The sequence below is a fragment of the Halichoerus grypus genome, chromosome 12 (assembly GCF_964656455.1).
Source record: "Halichoerus grypus chromosome 12, mHalGry1.hap1.1, whole genome shotgun sequence".
NCBI classification, from domain to species: Eukaryota; Metazoa; Chordata; class Mammalia; order Carnivora; family Phocidae; genus Halichoerus; species Halichoerus grypus.
In genome coordinates, this window is record NC_135723.1 from 55380003 (window position 1) to 55400292 (window position 20290).

A 20290-nucleotide genomic window follows, 5' to 3' on the forward strand; every position below is an offset into this window, starting at 1 on the left:
CACTGAGTACACCAAAACCTCCTACCTAGACTCAACAATTTTAACATTTTGCCATAGTTACTTCTATCTATCTTTTTTTGAATCATTTGAAGAGACAAAATAGCCAAATATAGTATGTGACCCTTGATTAGACGATAGGAAGAGTGGTAATGATATTGTGGTTATGTAGGTTAATGTCCTTATTTGTAGGAGATATATGCCAAAATCTTTAGGAGTTGAGAGTCATTTGATGCCAAATGACTCAGGGTAAAAAAGGGGAAAAAAAAAAAAAGGCTACAGATAGCAGTATCAATGTAAAAAGATAAAGCATCCCTCAGTTTGGTTTGAATACAGTTGTGATGTGGAGATCCATTATTAAAAATAAATATACTGTGGTATCTCTAGATTGGACCTTTCTGAATAATTGCTTTATATGAAACTTTTACTGAAATGTAATCTATAGGCAGAAAATGGACAGGTCATAAATATACACCACTGGATGAATTCTCAAAATTAGGGTTTTAGTTGCCCAACTATATTTGTATTTATGAAAAATACGAAAAGATGTTTAATTCAATGATGAGCGTTGGGCATTCTGAGCCCAGATGACAAGACTGGCTTGTTTCTTTTTCTGTTTAGATATTGGTCCATCTCCTGACCTGTATGTTTACAACTGGACCGAGGAAGGTGGCTGGGGAAATAGCCCCAACCAACACCATCACCACGTGTACCCTGACGGAAAGCCTTTCCCTCACCACCCTGGATGGAAGAGATGCAATTTTGTCTACGTCTTTCACACACTTGGTTGGACTTTTTACAAAACCTCCTTAGCTTCTTCTTTACCTGCCCTTAAAACTTTAACTTTTTTTCACTTTTCTTATTCTATAATCAAGAATGCTAACACTAAGAGTTTAACAACAGTTACTCTGTGAACTTTCCTTAGCTGGGGTAGAGGGTGAGAGTTAAAAAGAAAATCTTGTTTAGCCTTGACAAATCTTCAGAACACCAAAGAATTAGAAGAAGGGGAAAAAATTCAGTTTTCATTTTTAAAAGAAAACTGTTCAATTTCTTTTTGTCTAAAACAGTAATATGAAAAATAGGAATATTTGAGTGGCACACAGATGGGTATTTGATTTTTTCTTTAATTTTTTATTGTCAAAAGATTTGTTAAGGAAGAGACTTATGCTCTTCTAAGGAAATTTAGAAAATGCAGAAAAGTACAAATGAAAAATAAGTCACCCAAAATTAACACCAGAGATTATCATTGTTAACACTATGGTATTTTTTTTTTTTTGCTAGTATTCCTTGATTAAGATTAGAATGTATACACATTTTTGTTAAATATCATGAGGACTTGACTATAGCATTAAAATTCTTTATGTACATTATTTTAATGACTGCATAATATTCCACTGTGTAGAAATAACATAATCTAACCACTATTCTCCTTTAACAAAGCCTACCCTCTTTTTTTTTTTTTTAAACACAAATGGTATCCACTTTTGTTTTATTATTGGTGAAGCGGTTATTTTTAGAAGGAGCAACTTTACGTTATGATTAGCAAAGCTGCTAAGTTCTTAAATATGTCACCAGATGCCATCTGGCTCTGAATGTTTGAAAACTGCTACCAACCATGCAGGATCCAAACTTCTAAATGTTTTGTCTTTTTTCATAAATTAGAGAGAGTTTCTTTGTCCCATTAACTCGCTAATCAATCAAAACAACACACATTAAGCATAGACATCAGTTTGACAAAGTACAAAATAGATAGCAGATAGTATGCCCATCTAGTTAAATCGGGGCTGAAGGCTGCCTTTGTTTCAGTGCCTTCACGGCTCCGTCAGTCAGCACCCCAAATGTCATGATTTCTTTGACCTGACCATTTGCATGGAGTCGTGTATGCTCACTAGCACTCCGATCTCTCTTTAGCCCTCTTTTTAGTTAAGAGATCTATTAAAATCAGCTTTTAGCCCAGAAATTGCTGTTTTTCTAACAACACTGTTTTGAATTTCCATATTCTGAAGTCTCAGAGTTAACTGATATTCTCCTTCAACTGACAGTTGCTTATGTGGTCTCTCAATGCCAGGACTAACATTTTCCTCCCGTATAACTAACCCCGAGAGACACCTCTTTCCCCTACAACCTCCAACAGAACTGCCTCTGCATTTCGAGGTAAAGGGGAATCCAAACCACATATCCCTGAGAAGATTCGAATAATTTTCTGATACCTTTGACCTTGTAATAAACATGGTCTTTAAACATCCCCACAAGCATCTGTCTCACCATCCGTGTTGTTTCAATCACACATCTGTGCTGGACGCCTCAATAGGATTAGAAAAATCCTTGGGCGGGTGCCTGGGTGGCTCAGTTGGTTAAGCAACTGCCTTCGGCTCAGGTCATGATCCTGGAGTCCTGGGATCGAGTCCCGCATCGGGCTCCCTGCTCGGCAGGGAGTCTGCTTCTCCCTCTCCCGTTTCCCTCCTCTTGTGCTCTCTCTCTCTCAATAAAATAAATAAAATCTTTTAAAAAAGAAAAAAAAGAAAAATCCTTGGGCCCTGAAGGTTAGGAATCATTTTTACTAGCTATAGCCAGTGGCAGTCAGATTTTGGTTAGGGCTGGAGAAAGAAAAAGAGTGAGTCAAGAATGTCCTAGAAATGTGTTTATAGAACCACTACGTTTCTTTTTATGCCTACCATACCCTACTTCTTTTTCATCACTTGCTGACTGTTTTTTTATATACAAATTCTATTAGAAAATGGAGGATTCTAGTCCCCTAAAAAAAAAAAAGAAGAAGAAAAAAGAAACTGCTTAATGATACAGCTGAAATGGTAATATTGTTACAACAATAAGGTAGATCTTTGGATAAATTTTTTTTTAACTCCTTTAGACACCTCACCATTGCATTGAATGGGTCTTCTCTGGGAAACACATGTATTTCAAGTGCCAGACCTCTTACTTATAAACAGTTTTAATTTGTAAACTAAGGACTAGCAGTATTGTCCCACTAAACTGCTCTTTTCGTTTTAACCAACTAACCAAACTATATTTATGTAACAGTGGGTTTGTGTTATTAGGTTTTACATAAAATGAGCACCATCTTCCTTTCTGAAGTGGCCAGGACCACATCCCCATCCTGTTTCTCCTTTTCCAGAGTGTTCTCTAAGGGGCAGTCACTAGTCATAAAGAAACAACAACTTCCTATAATGATCACATAATGTGGCCAATAACTAAAAATTTCCATCCTCTCAAAGGTCAGTATTTGCAGAAATTAGGACGGGGTTCAGCAAGAGTTTCTATAAACACAGCCAATGTGACACTTGGCCCTCAACTCATGGAAGTAATTGTTTACAGAAGACACCAACATGCATACGTTCCTGTCGCAAAAGTGAAAGACGTGTACGTGGTAACAGGTGAGTGGCGTGAACTCGAAGTTAACTGATGGTGAGGCACTTCGTTCTGGTGATGTTAGTGGGTTAAGAAAGAGTTAGAGCCAAGTGTTCTGGGCTAGGTTAACGATTCATATGGGTTCCTTCCCTCGCTTATGTATTTAATTATATTGTACTCCATCTGTGTTTCCAGAATAACTTGGAAAAACCCTAGAAAACTTGTGTAGGAAAAGGGGAAATGATGCTGAATTATCCCTTGTTTTAATTTTTGAACCTAAAAGCATTATTGAAGTCATCTACTTAAAATCAAGCAATCGTGTGTTCTTTCTATTTTGGGGTATATCTTTTAGATCACGTTCCTGTATTTGTGACTATGTATCAGAAGAATGATCGAAATTTATCTGATGAAACGTTCCTCAGGGACCTCCCCATTATGTTCAATGTCCTGATTCACGACCCTAGTCACTTCCTCAACGAGTCGGCCATTTACTACAAGTGGAACTTCGGGGATAATACTGGTCTGTTTGTTTCCAACAACCCAACTTTGAATCACACATACGTGCTCAACGGAACCTTCAGCCTTAACCTCACTGTACAAGCTGCCGTACCTGGACCTTGTCCTTCGCCTTCGCCCAAACCTCCGAAACCCACCTCTCCTTTATGTAAGTGTTTTCCAAGTGATCTTTGAGGGGGGTTCCTTAACAGCTAAAAAAAGGGGGGGGGCGCCTGGGTGGCTCCATTGGTTAAGCGACTGCCTTCGACTTGGGTCATGATCCTGGAGTCCTGGGATCAAGTCCCGCATCGGGCTCCCTGCTCAGCAGGGAGTCTGCTTCTCCCTCTGACCCGCCCCCCTCATGTGCTCTCTCTCTCTCTCTCATTCTCTCTCTCAAATAAATAAATAAAATCTTTGGAAAAAACCCTAATAATATAGGTTACATAATTAGATCCCTAGTTTAAAGGATTGTATGGAGAGTCTGCAGTGATCCCATTCTGTATCTGTCATTCTTTAGCCACTTTATCACCATTTTAAGCTGTTAGAATATGGAAGAAAAGAGAGTATGTTTAAAGTCACTTTGCAAGTAGAATTTTGTGACTTGAGTGCAGCTCTTTGACCTTCCTAATTTGTACTGGTCCTCGTTATGTGTACAGATGCTTTTCCTGTCTGCCCCATCACATTTCTGTTCCCCATTTTTTCTCATTATGAGAACACACCTTGGCCCTTTATAAGCATTCAGGCCATCCGCACTTTCTTTCTTCCCCCTCCCACATTTCTCCCCACTTCCATTCTCCTCCCTGCTCTGCCCACATCCACCTAGTGTCCTGCGAAAACACAGCCGTACTTGAAAGTAGTTTCCAGATGGCCCAAGAAAGAACGTACCTTGAGAGTATTTCTCGGCAAGCAAGCTGGAAAGACTTCTAGACATTAAGATTGTTCTGGATGTAAGGCATAATAAATTAAATCCCACTCTATACTAATAGTATATGAGGCCATTTAAGAAGTTCTTAAGAGTCGGGCGCCTGGGTGGCTCAGTCGTTAAGCGTCTGCCTTCGGCTCAGGTCATGATCCCAGGGTCCTGGGATCGAGCCCCGCATCGGGCTCCCTGCTCAGCGGGGAGTCTGCTTCTCCCTCTCCCTCTCCCCCTGCTTGTGTTCCCTCTTTCGCTGTGTCTCTCTCTGTCAAATAAATAAATAAAAATCTTTAAAAAAAAAAAGAAGTTCTTAAGAGTCTACTTTGGAAAGTGTTAGCTTCCATCTGATGCCCCACCCTACCCCACTCTGCCATGAGTACTCAGCACCCCGATGTGAAGGGGATGGTAATAGACTGACATCCTCCCACTGGTCACAAGAGGGCGCCATCACCAAGCCCAGAGGAAATAACTCCAGCACGATGTCCAGACTTGCTGCAATTCTTGTTTTTACCAAAACCCGTTAGAAATAATAAATTGTTATAATAGTGTGTTATTAACAAAATGAGATCTCACTAAATCCGGAATATCTAAATCAAGACACTAAGTTATTACTGATGTTGATTCATTCTTTTTTGAAATGTTTTAAATTACAAAATTAATGCGTGTTCCTTAATAAAAATTCAAACAATAGAGAAGCCTAGAATAAAAGTAAAAGTCCCTATTCACATTCTCCTCCCAAGAGTTAAACCTTGTTAATAGTTGGGAGCGTTTCTTTCCCCATCTTTTTCTATGCCTTTACAAACTGTATAAATATATATAGGTGTTGTTGTTTTGATTTTTAAATGGGCTCATGCTGTATATATGGTTCTATAATTTGCTTTTCTTAACAAACATCATGGACATCTTTCCCTTGTCAGTACATAAAATTTAACTCACTTTATTCAATGGCTACATAGTATTTCATAATATGTATAAACTTAGTATATAAGTAATATAGTATGTATAAATGTATAATTTATTTAACCGTTCTCTTATTGATGGTTGATTCGGTTAATCCTAATTCCAGTTACAAATATAACTGCACTGAACAACTCTAATCATATAGCTTCATTCTTTCCTTTTATTTTAAGATTTTATTTCTTTATCTGACAGAGAGAGAGATCACAAGTAGGCAGGCAGGCAGTGGGAGCGGGAGAAGCAGACTCCCTGCTGAGCAGGGAGCCCGATGTAGGGCTCGATCCTAGAACCCCGGGATCATGACCTGAGCTGAAGGCAGATGCTTAACCCACTGAGCCACCAGGCGCCCCGTATAGCTTCATTCTGATATTTCTGTAAGAGAATTTCTTTTTCTATAAGTATCAACGGTCTTCTTTACAAATAAGGAGACCAGGTGTAAAATTCAAAATAAATTGCAGATGCCTGTAATATCTAGAACTGTCTAGAAATTCCTAAATGGTAAAGGGTTTAATGTTAGTTTATTTAACATTAGTCTATTTTTTAAAAGATTTTATTTATTTGTGAGAGAGAGAGCACGTGAGCGAGAGGGAGAGAGAGAGAGAGCGTGCGCATGAGCATGCAAGGGGTTCGATCCCAGGACCCTGGGATCATGACCTGAGCCAAAACCAGATGCTTAACCGACTGAGCTACCCAGGTGCCCCTAAAATATGATTTTATCTATCACGGCCTGCTTGATTTCTTCATGATTGTTGTATCACACATTTTAATTTGGTTTCTCCCTTTCATTTGATTCCCATGTTTAAAGAAGATACAGGATTGTGTTTACTTACATAATTTAATAATTATAACACCTCCTAGTTCTCACATCTCTGTGAATCATTACATATTTAGTTCAAATTTCTGCAGTAACTTAATAGTATAGGACTCCTGACGTTTTTCTAAAGGGCAAGTAGATGTTTAGATTTTTGGTTATTATGTATTACGTACATCTTTTGCATTCTCAGCAACTCATCTAAATGTTATTATCCCAACTCTCCAGCATCAGCCGGTGACAACCCCCTGGAGCTGAGGGAGACTCCTGATGAAACCTGCCACATTAACAGATACGGTTACTTTAGAGCCACCATCACGATTGTAGGTAGGAGCAGCAGGGGAAGGATGTTAGGATCTACCCCGGGCCACCCTCTCACCCTCTTGACTCTGGAGGGGTGGGGGCAGGGGCCCCTACTCTCTGTTCAACGTCATACCACGTGGGCACAAGCAAAGACGCTGCCAGTTTCTAGATTCCGACTGGCCTAGCCTAGCCTTCCTTAGACATTCTGGTGGAGATGAGCCCAGTGTGAGGCCCACCTACTGCTGAGCCTGCCCCGGGCCTAGACCCCCCACCCTGTGCCTTCCAGAAATCGGAATGAATGTGTCTTGAAGGAAGGCCAGTAGCAAGTTCCCACAATTGCCACTTCCTTCCTCTGATTTCACAAAGTCCCACGTCTGGTGTGTAAGAAAGAGGGATGAACAGGGCTACCACAGATGGCTGTGTGTTGTGGGCACTGCCCGCAGGCGCCCCAGAGAGGACAGGTGGGGCCCGAAGCCCAGCCGAGGCACCCCGGTTCTGGAGATGGGGCTAAATCCCCAGCTGTGCACCCCGGGGCTGAGAGAAGCCGGTGCCCCCTGAGCCCAAGGGCTGCATCTTCCCGGGGGGGGGGGGGGAAGGCGGGGGGGGGGTCCCTTTCTCTGAAATTCCTGTCCAGAAGGAATGCAGCCTTCTAACACATAGACAAGCTCCAGGAACGAAGAGCCAGGTTGGAACGAGGAGTAATTCGGTTTGACTTTGAAAGTGCTGCGTAGACACGTATCCATGTTACGGGGTAGACTCCCAGATCCGGTGTGATTCGGGCGTGGCAAGAACGCCGTGTCTCCGTTTGGTGTGGCTTTCTGATTTATTAAGGAACGGTTGGGTCTGGTTTCTTCTGTGTTCTGATGTGTTTTTCTGTGGGGGGTGTTCTGTTAGACGGAGTTCTGGCGGTCAGCATCATCCAGATGACGGACGTTCTGGGGCCCGCGCCCCGGCCTGACAACTCGCTGATGGATTTCGTCGTGACCTGCCAAGGGATGTGAGTACATCTCAGTCGGAGGACCGGGCCAAGGCCTGAGCAGGGGCCCTAACACCGTGTCCCCTTCAAAGTTGATTTAGATTCCGGTTCATCAGTCAGCCGCGACAAGGAAGGGCCCCAGGAGGTGCTCAGAAGCACACTCTTGTTTTGCTGGATGGAACAGTGCTCGTTACCTTTAAGCTGATGATGAAATTGAATAGTAATTATTGATTGAACACTTACCATGTTCTTAACATCTTGCATCTGTTCTCCTATTGAATCCTTACCCAATCCTGAGTCTCCTCATTTTACCGATGGGTCCCCTGAGGCACGCAGTGATTACAGAACTTGCCCCCATAGATGGTGGGTACCTGCAGAGCATGGCTCACATGCTATGGTCTGGCTCAGAGCCCAGCTCTTAGGCTCCCTGAGGCCCCTCCAAGTGGTGGGAAGCCACTGCGGAATGGCCATGTCCTCGCATGAATTAATATCAATGCCCAATAATCCTATCTCTCTAAACTTTACAAAGCTTTTTCTTCCTTTTTTTTAAGTTTTCTTTTTTAATTTTTTAATTTTTTTAATGATTTTATTTATTTGACAGAGAGTGAGCCTGAGAGAGAGAGAGCAAGCACAAGGTGGGCAGAGGGAGAGGGAGAAGCAGGATCCCCAGTGAGCAAGGAGCCTGATGCGGGGCTCGATCCCAGGACCCCGGGATCATGACCTGAGCCGAAGGCAGTTGCTTAACAACTGAGTCACCCAGGCGCCCCTACAAAGCTTGCATTACATAATTTGACTTCTTACGGTTTAGTTAGAACTATATAATAGACTAAATATAAGTTAATATATAAATTCACAAATTTACGTGTAATAGGTAAATTAAGTAATTAAAATGTATGTGTGTAAATGTATAAGTTAATCAAGAGAATGAGATGGTATAAAAATGTGGCCTTATCTGATAAAAAGGGATAGCTAAGAAGCTCTCCAGCTTGGGGAGAGGAGAGGGGTGACGATGAGAGAAAATTGAGAAAAACCTGATGGAGGAACGAGGCCAGCTGAGAAGACAGCATGTCCTGCCTGCCACCCCCACCTCACTAGACCAGCGTCAGCGCGGTCGCTCCCTCCAGGAGGTCCACTCACAAGGGAAACAGTGTCTACCACAGTAATGCACGGTCACATCGCCTCATGGTTGTCAAACCTCATTTATTCAAGTCCCAGCTCCACCCCTAACTGCTTGTGTGACCTTGGGCTAGCTGTCTCCCCTCCCCGAGCTGGCTTGTCACCTGCTACACTAGGCTAATCCTGCTTTCCTCATCGGGTCACTGAGAGGAATAGACAAGACCAAGACCATGTCACACACCTACAGCTTTGTGTCTTGCACGTAGTAAATACTGGCTAAACAGCCACTGTTCCTGTCACTGTTAGGCCTCTGCAGGGACCCAGGTGGGCCAGCTCTGGGATGTGATAGGATCTTTGCCCCACACCTAAGCCGACCACACCTGCAGACATCCTAGGGAGCCCAGGTGTGGAGGAACGACTTGGACTTCACACAGTTTCCAATAGCCCCTTGCCTTTGGGGCGGGGGGGTTGGTGGTGGTGGTGGTAATTTCTTTCTCCTCCACGCCCAGGGCCACACCTTTCTGAGGATACAGGGGAAACAGTAGCTCATACCCAGGCTTGTTGAAGAGTAAATTATGTGTGACAATTTGACATCATATGGTTTGATATTCTTCTATCAGATGCAAGAATAATAGAATAAAGTAGAATTCAAGTTAATTCTAGTGGAACTCTAGTCAATTTTAGGGACAGGTAATGATTATGATTGTCCCTTTTAAACTGATATTACCTCTCCCTCCCTGGGTGCCGTCTGTCCCCTCAGCATGCCCACAGAGGTCTGCACCGTAGTTTCTGACCCTAGCTGCCAGATCACCTACAACACGGTCTGCGACCCTGTAGATGTGAACACAGGTGATTCGTGCTTACTAACTGTGAGAAGAGCCTTCAGGGGGTCTGGGACATACTGTCTGAACCTCACTCTGGGTGATGATAGAAGCTTGGCCCTCACGAGCACCCTCGTCTCTGTCCCTGCAAGAGGTAAGTTTTGTTTTATGCTTGTACGAACATTTCATATTGCAGGGACGGTGTGTGTCCTATACTAAAGCCATTCAAGGCTTCACTATCAATGTTTAACTTTATTTCAGTGCAAAAATCATTGAACTATCATTAATGTGGATTGGACAACTGGCATTAAAGTCCAGTAGCAAATCTACTTAGAGAAGGGATGAGAGAGAGAGACCCAATGAAATAATGACTAAAGATAAGTCTTCTGATGAAAAAAATCAGCTGTGATCATGGACCAGTAATAATGGGATATGATTACTGCATGCTCGAAGAGATTTATATGTCAAGGGAAAAGTATAAAGCCGAACATCCAAAAATAACAGTGTTCTCCAATTAAATTATAAAAAGGGGGAGACTGGTACCCTGTTGTCATTAGAATCCACCTAGGCAAAGACATGAAACCAAGAAGAGAAATGAGAAACCAGGTGGACTGCTGGCTCCTTTCTAATTTGCCATGTGTCCTCTCTTTCCCTTCCCAAATTCTACCAAGCATTACACTGAAACAGTAACAAACCAACTTGCCCAGTCCTCAGATGTTCACCAGTAAATTTACTCTTTGCCCCCCTAGTGCTTGGAGAGGTGAAATGCTAGTGGACTAAGAAATCTCATTGAGAAATTGTCATTTACTGCTGGCTTCCGACTTTCCCAGTCACCAAATTAGGACTCCACCTGGTGACCCTAGCTGAATTTCACTTAAATCCACCTTGTTGGAAGATACTGCTTTCTCTCTCAGAAGAAACGCTTTGCGGTGGAATGGGAAAGAGGGATTAAATTGTGCACACATTACAACACTTATTTTGCTGCTTAATTTTAGTATTGTTAGGCTCACCCTGATGACTAACTCACAGCTCCTCTGGATTTGGAGCCTATCTCATAAGGTAAAATGTACTAAAACATAGATTTATGCATTAACTGTATAAAAGGCAGCTTTAACCTCATTGAAAGAAAAGCTTAAGTAACCATACATATAATTATGTGTATGAGGGCTTATAGTTGGTGAGATCTGAGGCACAGATTTAAAAACAAAACAAGGAGACATAGGTGCCCTGCTTCTTCCAAGGCCCAGGGTGGGGAGCTGGGAGGCTGGGGCGGAAGGAGGCAGGCTGGGGCACTTGGACCAAGTGAGTGCGGGTCTTCTGAGCTGTCACCTCCAGGAGCTGCTGTGGTTACTCTTGGCTGGCGGGGCGGGGCGGGGGTGGGGGGGCGGTTAGAACCGCCTTTTTAGGGTCATAACCTATTCTACGAAGCTTCCTCGGGGCTGGCAAACCACTGTTCTCTTATCTAGATTAGATGTTTAGATATTGGCTTTCCTTTCATTCTTCTTGTGGTGAGTGGTAACTTTAGGGGACCTGAGCCATTTTCAAAATCCAAATAAAGGAAGCTCAGAAAGAGAGCTTTTAATCCAGGGGGGATTATAACTTGATGGCTTGGGTTTCAAAGTCAGAATTTCAGAAACAGATCTTTGGTCAAAAGCAAACCCATAGACTTTCAGCAGAAATGACTTTTATTCATTGATTCCATGAACGTTCGTGAAGCACCGGCAATTCTTTCAACAAATACTCATTGAGCATCTACTCCGTGCCCAACAGAGCTCTAGGCATGAGATACACAGTTCCAGACAGAGTGGGAAACAAGATGAAGAAGATCCCTCCCTGCCTTTGTGGGTGGAAAGAGACAACACATAAGATGACATTGTGAAGAAAATAAAACCAGGGCCGGGCATGGACAGCGACAGGCATGGCGGGGAGAGGGCACAGAGGTTGGCTGTCTGGATTGGGGAGGTCACTGACAGGCCTGCCCACCCAGCAGCATCTGCTTGTGAAGGGCCTCCTCTGAACTGAAACCTGACTTTCAGGAATGAGCAGTCCATTTAGATGGTTGTAGACCACTGGTAGGGCTTGAGTTTTATTCTGTGTATAAGGGGATCCTCCGGCAGGTTTAAAGCATGATCTGATTGATGCTTTTAAAGATCATAGGAAGATGAGAGTGGAAGCAGGTAGACAAGATGTCCTCTCAGGGGGAGAAGGCTGATGGCTGGGACTGCAGTGGTGGCAGAGGGGATGGAGAAAAAAGAAATTCCAGTTACACTTTGGCAGTAGTGACGAGACGAGTTAATTTGCTGGTTTCCGGGAATACAGAGAAGATATAATCCCTGCTTTGTGGTTCCCACAGTCTGGGAGGAGAGAAACATGTATAAAGCAGTACTTGCAACACAGTGTGATTGAGGCAGAGCAAGAGAGGCAAGTAGAGGAGTAACACAGGCAGGTGTGGTGACCCGGTGCCCTTGTGAATGTCCGGAAGGCACCCCAAAGGGGTGAACATTTGAAATGAGCCAGGGGAAGGATGTTCCTGGCAGAGGGCATGGAGATTTGAAAGAGCAGGGGGGAGGATAGGCCACTCCCAGGATTTTTAGCACAGCTGGATAGTGGGAGATGGGGCCAGAGGAGCAGCCAGGAGGGTCATGGAGCCCTTCACCATGGGGGTGCTGCTGGGTCGGCTGAGACCTGAGCAGGTGTCTCCAGGACATGACATCTCTCTTCTGAGCCCTTAACGCGGTGTTCCAGACATGCTAACTCATTCTCTAAATGGAAGATAAGCTGACCCAAAGACTATGTATTATTTAATGGAAAAGATTACTGAAAACCCAGAGGGAGCCATATATCTTCTGATAGCTCCCTTCCTCATTTATTTAATTGCATTACAAGTAGCATGTCCTCTAGGCGGAAGATGTCGCTAATACCGTCTTGCTTCTGTTTTAAGACCCAGCTTCCCCTTCAAGCATGGCAAATGGTGCCCTGGTCTCCGTTGGCTGCTTAGCCGTATTTGTCACTGTGATCACCCTTTTGGTATACAAGTAAGTTGCTGCTTTTAACACTTTAAATCGCTATAGTATATTGTCAAAAATACATTGCATATTTCTGCATAAATGGGCCATTTTCCCTTTTTTGCTTTTAAACCGTCTGTGTAGGGGAGAAAAATCTAACATTGAATGAATACCAAACAAGACTATTAATTTTGCTGTGGGTTTTTTTTTTTTAATCCTAAAAATGCTACCAGACATCGTAACTTTACAAAATTGTGTCAGCTTAGTGTTTAACATGTAATCACAAATTATAGTAGGCAGGCACATTTCTTGCATGAAGAAGGGAAAATAACTATACTTTGATTAGACATCAATGTCTTAAAAGCTGTGGATTGGGTTAAATGGAATTAACCCTTTTGTACTTGGCATGGAAGAGATTATAGTAACATATTCCAGCTGGAGATCTTTTTTTTTTTAATCTGTCTAACACATTGTTTTCAGAAAACACAAGGAATACAAATACCTGATAGGAAACGGTACTGGGATCGTGATCAAAGGCAAAGGCCTGAATGTCTTCCTCAACCACGCAAAGGCCCTGTTCTGCCCTGGGAACCAGGAACAAGATCCATTGCTCAAGCACCAGCCGGGAACTGTTTAAATCTTCAGCTTTATTTCTGACCAACAGCTCACTCCTCAGGTGAGCTATGCCAGAGTTGATGACTATTAACTTCTGTTCCTAAAGATTATCGTTAAACTCTCTACTGGGGCTTAGGGAGGTCCAAAGGGTTTTTTTATAGGCTAAATGACATCTTAGAGAAGTGGAGAAGAATCACATTGTGCGCGGCCTCAGCCGTGTTATAGAACTGATAAAACCATTTAGCACTGCTTTCTTTCATTATGATTTATGTTTCACTTATAATGTCTTAGGTGATCAGTGGGGTAGACACGCTATGTCCAAAGAGTAGGGGGAGAAGGTGCTATCCCTTAGAGTCCAGCCTCGGTTCACTGGAAGGAGAGGCCGGACGCTTTCTAGCTATCCGTGTTCCGAGCTAACTGTATGCTACTTCAATGAACATGCACGAGCTCCTAGCAAAACAGTAACGGGCCAAACATTTAGTGTGATGTGCATGCTTCTTACACTAAAAAAATAAATGTATGTACTAATCTAATACATGGGTGTGAATATTTTCCTGACACCTGCCATGCCCAGCTGTGTAAAGGAATGCTGATCATTCACTTATTCTGTAGACCTCTATTGAGTACTTTCTGTGTATCAGGCATGCTTGCTAGGTACCTGGCCCTACAATCAGAGTGCTCACAGTCTTGTATATATATATCAATTTCTGTATACTCGGTGCACGTATTTGAAATTATATATTATGATTTTCCAAAGAAGGAGGCCCCTGCTTTTCCTACTGGTTTCTCTACTTGAATGATATAGGGACTTGATCAGTAAGGGTTTTACTTCCATTTGTAATTAAAACTCTCTACCAGATGTCAGACAGGACATGCTTTTTTTTCTCCTTCCTGAAAAATAAAGTACGAAAAGAGATAAGATCTTGGAATTGTAATTATTTTTCCAATTTATTGTTCGCCTTTCTTTTTTTTTTTTTTTTTTAAAGATTTTATTTATTTATTTGACAGAGAGAGACACAGCAAGAGAGGGAACACAAGCAGGGGGAGTGGGAGAGGGAGAAGCAGGCTTCCCGCCTAGCAGGGAGCCCAATGCGGGGCTCGATCCCAGGACCCTGGGATCATGATCTGAGCCGAAGGCAGACGCTTAACGACTGAGCCAACCAGGCGCCCCTATTGTTCGCCTTTCTATTGCGTTTATAGTTTGGACACATAAAAAGTTGTTTAGCGCTGCCCCGTGGAGCACTGATAATTTCATAAGTATTTTATATTTTGAAATATATATAGTATGTTCAATTTCAATAAATGTAATACATAAATGTATATTAATCAGATCGATCTAAAAAAAGGAGTTTCTGTGAGCAAGTGTTCTGGACTCTTTGAACAGTCAGTATTATATTAAAAATAAAGGCAAGAGGAAAGTTCTAGGTCAGAGATCAGCAAACTTTTTCTGTAATGGGCTAGGGAGTCAGTACTTTAGGCTTCATGGGCCATACAGTTTCTATGGTAACTACTCACCTCTGCTCTTGTAGCCATATATGTAAATGAAAGAGCACGCTGTGTTCCAGGAGAGCATATTTACAAAGGCAGGTAGTGGGCCAGATTTGGCCCGTGGGTCATAGTTTGTTGACCAATGTTCTAAACTAAAAAAGACCAAAGAGACACAGCAATCAAAAGTAATTTAGGAACCTAGATTGCATGTTAGCATTAAAAAACAAAAACCACTATGAGAGGTATTCTTGTGACAACTGAGGGAAATTTGAATACACACTGGATACTAGATGATATGATGAAATTGTTAATTTTCTTAAGGAGTAGTCAAGATTTTCTTAAGCAGTTGGTGGACACCAACATTTAGTCTAGTTCTTTCACTTCGTAGATGTCCTGGAGGAGAGGGAGAAGCAGGCTTCCCGCTGGCCTCGGGAAAATAAGCTATTTTTTTCTGAAATCATCTCCAAAGAGTACAACATTTGCCAAAAATAGATTGTTGAAATTTCTCTCTAATTACGTGCTGGCTGTAGGTCAGAGGTTCTCAACACAGATTACTGTGCCCCTTGGGGGCACTGGCAATATTAGGAGACGGTTTTGGTTGTCATCATTAGGGTGGGGGTCCTGCTGGTATCTAATGGGTAGAGGCCAGGGAAGCTGCTGAATAGCCTACAGTCTACAGAACAGCACCCCACAACTAAGCACCCCATGTTATGTGGCCCCAAATGTCAGAAACCCTGTTGTGGACTAAGTGAAGAGGTCCAGAATATGGATGTGAAGATAGAAGGTTTGGATTTGAATCCTGCCCTGCCATTTGAAGCTGAGTAGCCCTGGGCAAGTTTTTTGGCCTTTCCTGAGCTCTAGTCTCCTCATCTGTAAAGTGGATATGCAATCCTTCCCTAGCGTATTTCACGGGGCTGCTACCAATCCACCTGAAAGAACGAATGGACATGACAGCACTTTGTATATGGCAAGAGTGGTATATTCTCCGTGTGAGGCCCAAGGACACAAGCAAGGTGAAGAAGCGATATCATTTTCATGAGGATTAGGAGGCCAGGACGTTAGTTCCTAAAGCAGAAATGTAATATCAGGTTACAGCAGAATCACTTGTAGCTTGTTACAGGTCGGCTGAGCCCCACCCCCAGAGTTTCTAATCCAGTGTTCTGGGGTGGGGCCCCATAATCTGGATTTTTTACCAAATCCCAGGTGATGCGGATACGGCTGGTCCAGGACCTAACTGAGAAATACTGGTCTTGAGATCCGCTCTTTGCTTATAGTATCAACAGGGGGTAGCAGAGAGCAGCAAATACACAGTCGGTCACCTAGGAAGCCAGTGGAAATCCCCATCCAACTTCCCTCCGTTTAGTCTAACAAAGGGCAGGAGAGAGGGCTGAAGTCATGAATTATTTAGATTTATATTCTCCATGTGACCTTGGTAACAAGTCATTTAATTTCGGCTCAGTCGCTCTCTGTGAAATGGGGGAAACAACCCAAAAGATAGTGGGATGACTTGATTAATGTTTGCTGAGAATTAGAACTTCCAAAGAAAATTGAAATGCGCTGGTAATAAATTATTCTGGGAATTTCTTATTCCTAGGACTTTTTTTTATAAATGTCTGCACTTTGAACACTTCCGACTCATTCATAAACATTGGTTGCCACCATTGAATTTCCAATTGTTTAAGAGTTTAGAGGGCAATACTTTCAATGCATTCATTACATCCCGAATGGATAATTCCAGACCTAAGCAACAGGCAAAGAGCAGATGAGAAGACAGTCATCCAGGGGATGAAGGTGACCACCTTCTGACGGGGCTCCTGGTGGGGAGGAATCCCTTAAAGTTTTTTACAAAGAAGCATCCCAAAGCTGCTGGAATATGTACACTAAAAATTCAGAGGTCAGTTCCCAGGAATCACTCTTTGCAGACTGATTTTGATCTTTCAGCCATCATTTACTGATCCCCAGTATGTCCCAGGCTCTAGTCTGGAGGGGACACTGCTTTGAACCAGAGACAAGGACTCTTCCGGCTTGGAGCTTGGTTCCAGATGTTCACTGAAATGAGGGCCCTAATCTCTGGCCTGGATCCGCTCCACCACCCCCCATCCTGGCCAATCCCCCATGGCCTCAGTCTAATCTGCGGAGGCTATTCCTCTGTTACTTAGTGCTGAACTGCCATTCCTTTTTGAAATTCTGGAATAAAATTTGCTTTGGACAACTTCCATAGGCTATTCGGAATTTGGATGTCTTAATGGTATTTTAGAATTTAACCAGTTTTAAATCTCTGTATAATTTTCCCACAGATATCATCATGTCATCTCCCTAATCAAAACTTCTAATTCAGTTGTCACTGTTAATTGCATTGTATAGGTTTTCATGATACAAATTAAATACTAGGGCTGGAGCTTGGTAAGTCCTTAATTTTAAGGTGTTTATTAGAATAAATTCCTTTGGGATAAAAAAAAAAGCTTAACTGCTGTTGAGAAGTGGCAGAAGGATTTTGTGGCTGTGGATCTAGTTTTAAGTTTTAGCTTTTGGAACTGAGGAAGGTAGGTAGGACTTAAATGGAGATACCTGAGCTTCAGCCTGGCCTTGTCACTCGCTAGCTACGTGCCCTGAGGCCAGTGATTTTCTCTCTCTGCACCAAAACCTCCTCAACTGTAAAAGGGAAGAGAGGGAAACTAAACTGGATGAATTCTATCTAAAGTCTTTGGGGTTCTAATGCTCTACTGTGCAAAATGGGGAGGATGACATTACCCAGTTTCCTTACACTGATGTCAGGAGGATTGTATTCTAAATCAGGGGTTGGCACACTACGGTTTATGGGTCAAATCTGGCTCTCTGCCTCTTCTTCTATGGCCCATTAGCAAAACTTGGTTTTTATATATATTTTTTTAATGTTCAGGAAAGGTCAAAAGAGAATATTATTTTGTGCCACATAAGAATTATATGAAGTTCAAATTTCTGTGTCTATAAATAAAGTTTTATTGGAACATAGCCACACTCACTCATTTATATACTTCCAGCAACTGCTTTTGCATGAAAACAACAGAGCTGAGTAGATGGGACAGAGACCTATGGTCTGCACAGTCTAAAATATTTACTACTTAGTCCTTTATAGAAAAAATGTTTGCTGATCTTTGTTTTAAAGCATTGTTCAACTCCTTTCTGAACTCAATTGAAAAACAAGAATTCAGAGAATTTCAATTACGTGAAATGTAATTTTCCTAACCGAGGATTTTGAGCTCTTACCCTCAATTTCATATCACATTATTCTGTAATGACAACAAATGCTGTATTATCAGACACAGTAAGTTAAGTGTACCTTGTCTATGAGCCACTGTGGGAAAAAGAAAAGATCTTTCTGGAAAAAATATCTAGTAATCCTCTCAGGAGAAATTTCAAATAGAAGAATCACAACACGAAGAACCAAGTGATGAAGGATTTCATAAATCCCAAAACTACCAACCATAAAGAAAAAGATTGCTATATTGGATAATGTTCCAATTTTAAAGTTCTATATGAAAAAGACACCATAAACTTCTTGCTTAAAAAAAAAACAACACAGAATTCTCCTACACTGCTGGTCAAAATGCAAGATGGAAAACAATTCAGCTGTTTGGAAAAACAGTTTGGCAGTTTCTTATGAAGTTATATATACACATACCGTATGACTTGGCCCTTGTACTCCTAGGTATTTACCCAAGAGAAATCAAGACATGTTCGCACAACAACTTGTACTGAAATGTTCACAATAATGTTATTTGTAACAGCCTACATTTCCATCAGTTGGTGAATAAAGCAGATGTGTTATGTCCATACAATGAAATACTACTTGACAATAAAAAGGTATAAACTTTTGATAGATAGAATAACATGGATAAATCTCAAAGCATTATGCTAAAGGAAAGAAGCCAGCCATACTGAATGAGACTGTTGATATGATGTTGAGGAAAAGGCAAAACTATAGTGATGGGGAGCAGATCCATGCTTGCCTGGGACTAGGGAGGAGAGGGAGATTGACTGGGGGCATAAGAGAACTTTTGGGGCAAGGGACAGGACTAAGGAGGAGAGGGGGATTGACTGGGGGCACAAGGGAACTTTTGGGGCAAGGGACACTCTTTAAACCATAATAGTAGTAATTACATAACTGTATACGTTTCTCAAATATCAAATTGTAGGCTTGGTTATCTGCGTTTTACATAACTACACCTCAAAAAAGTTGATTAAAAATGGAAAGATACAGACTGGAAGAACATGTTTGCAATACTTGTAAACTGAAAAAGATTAATACCCAGAGTTTACAAAGAACGGTTAGGAAACTGCAAATCATCATTTCACACCCAGTAGGCATCACACCAGTGAGACATCGTTTCACACCCAGGAGATTGGCAAAGATGAAAAGTTCTGACAAAGTCAAGTGCTGGCAAGAACGAACACCAGAACACTTATACTCTGCTGTTGGGAGTTTAAATCAGAACACTGGTTTTTGGAAACAATCTCGCATCATCTGGTGGAGTTGAAGTTGCACATACCTGTGACCCAGCCACCTCACTCCTAGGTATAGAATGTTCCAGAGAAACTCTTGGGCATGTGTTCCTGGGGACAAGACAAGAACATTCAGAGCAGCATGAGAAACAACCCAAATGCTCCTCAACAGGAGAATGCATACATCAGTTGTGTTATACAATGAAATGCTAATCATCAGTGAAGATGAATGAATCTACAGCTATAAATGCCAAGAGGAAAGACTAACCAATGTAATAGTGACAGAAAAGAGCAGGTTGCAAAAGAATACATGCAATATGATGCCATTTACATAAAGTTTCCAAAAGCAAGGAAAACTAAATATGGGAAGGTATACAAATATGTCATAAACCTATAGAAAAGAAGCAAAATAATTATTATATGAAATTGAGCCCAGTGATCGTCCCTGAGGAGGAGGAACAAGGTACTGTCGGGAGGAGTATTCGGGGCTTCAATAGTACTAGCCATGTTTTAGTAGCTGAGCTGACTATAGGTCTGTGTTATTGTTATTTGTTATATTTTATCTACATGTTATGTGTATTCTTCAGTAGTTTGCAAATGTTTTCAAGTGGGATAAAATAACTTCTAAAAAAGAATTTGAAGATAAAGACAATTTAGTAGAAAAAAATTGGTTCATGAGCAGACAGTCCACAAGAGGAAATCCAAATGCCCATACATACATGAAAAGATGTTCAGCCACACCAGAAATTGGGGAAATGCAACTGAAAAGAAAGGTATAGCAAAAATAAGCCATTGGTATGGTATGATAATACTCAGGTAAAATTTTAAAAACATTTAAAACAATACTGTAAATTCTGTATGCATACATACAGAGATAAAGAACAGAAAGATGCATGGGAAAGGCATACATTAAATTCAGGGTAGGGGCGCCTGGGTGGCTCA

The 20290-nt window shown here is 41.8% G+C and overlaps 1 protein-coding gene across 2 annotated transcripts in view; it reads left to right on the forward strand.

The window, feature by feature from the left end:
• Nucleotides 1-20290, forward strand: part of GPNMB (glycoprotein nmb) — a 31815-nt gene that overhangs the window by 8940 nt on the left and 2585 nt on the right. Inside the window, exons 4-11 of one of the 2 annotated variants that reach the window (XM_078059364.1) lie at nt 619-783; nt 3231-3389; nt 3716-4027; nt 6771-6869; nt 7740-7842; nt 9698-9912; nt 12700-12793; nt 13244-13439. In XM_078059364.1, the coding sequence (XP_077915490.1) occupies nt 619-783; nt 3231-3389; nt 3716-4027; nt 6771-6869; nt 7740-7842; nt 9698-9912; nt 12700-12793; nt 13244-13400 (1304 nt within the window). In that variant the 3' untranslated portion in view covers nt 13401-13439. Of the gene's footprint in view, nt 1-618; nt 784-3230; nt 3390-3715; nt 4028-6770; nt 6870-7739; nt 7843-9697; nt 9913-12699; nt 12794-13243; nt 14298-20290 lie in introns of those variants that run through there. The other variant, XM_036122912.2, reaches the window with a different exon arrangement.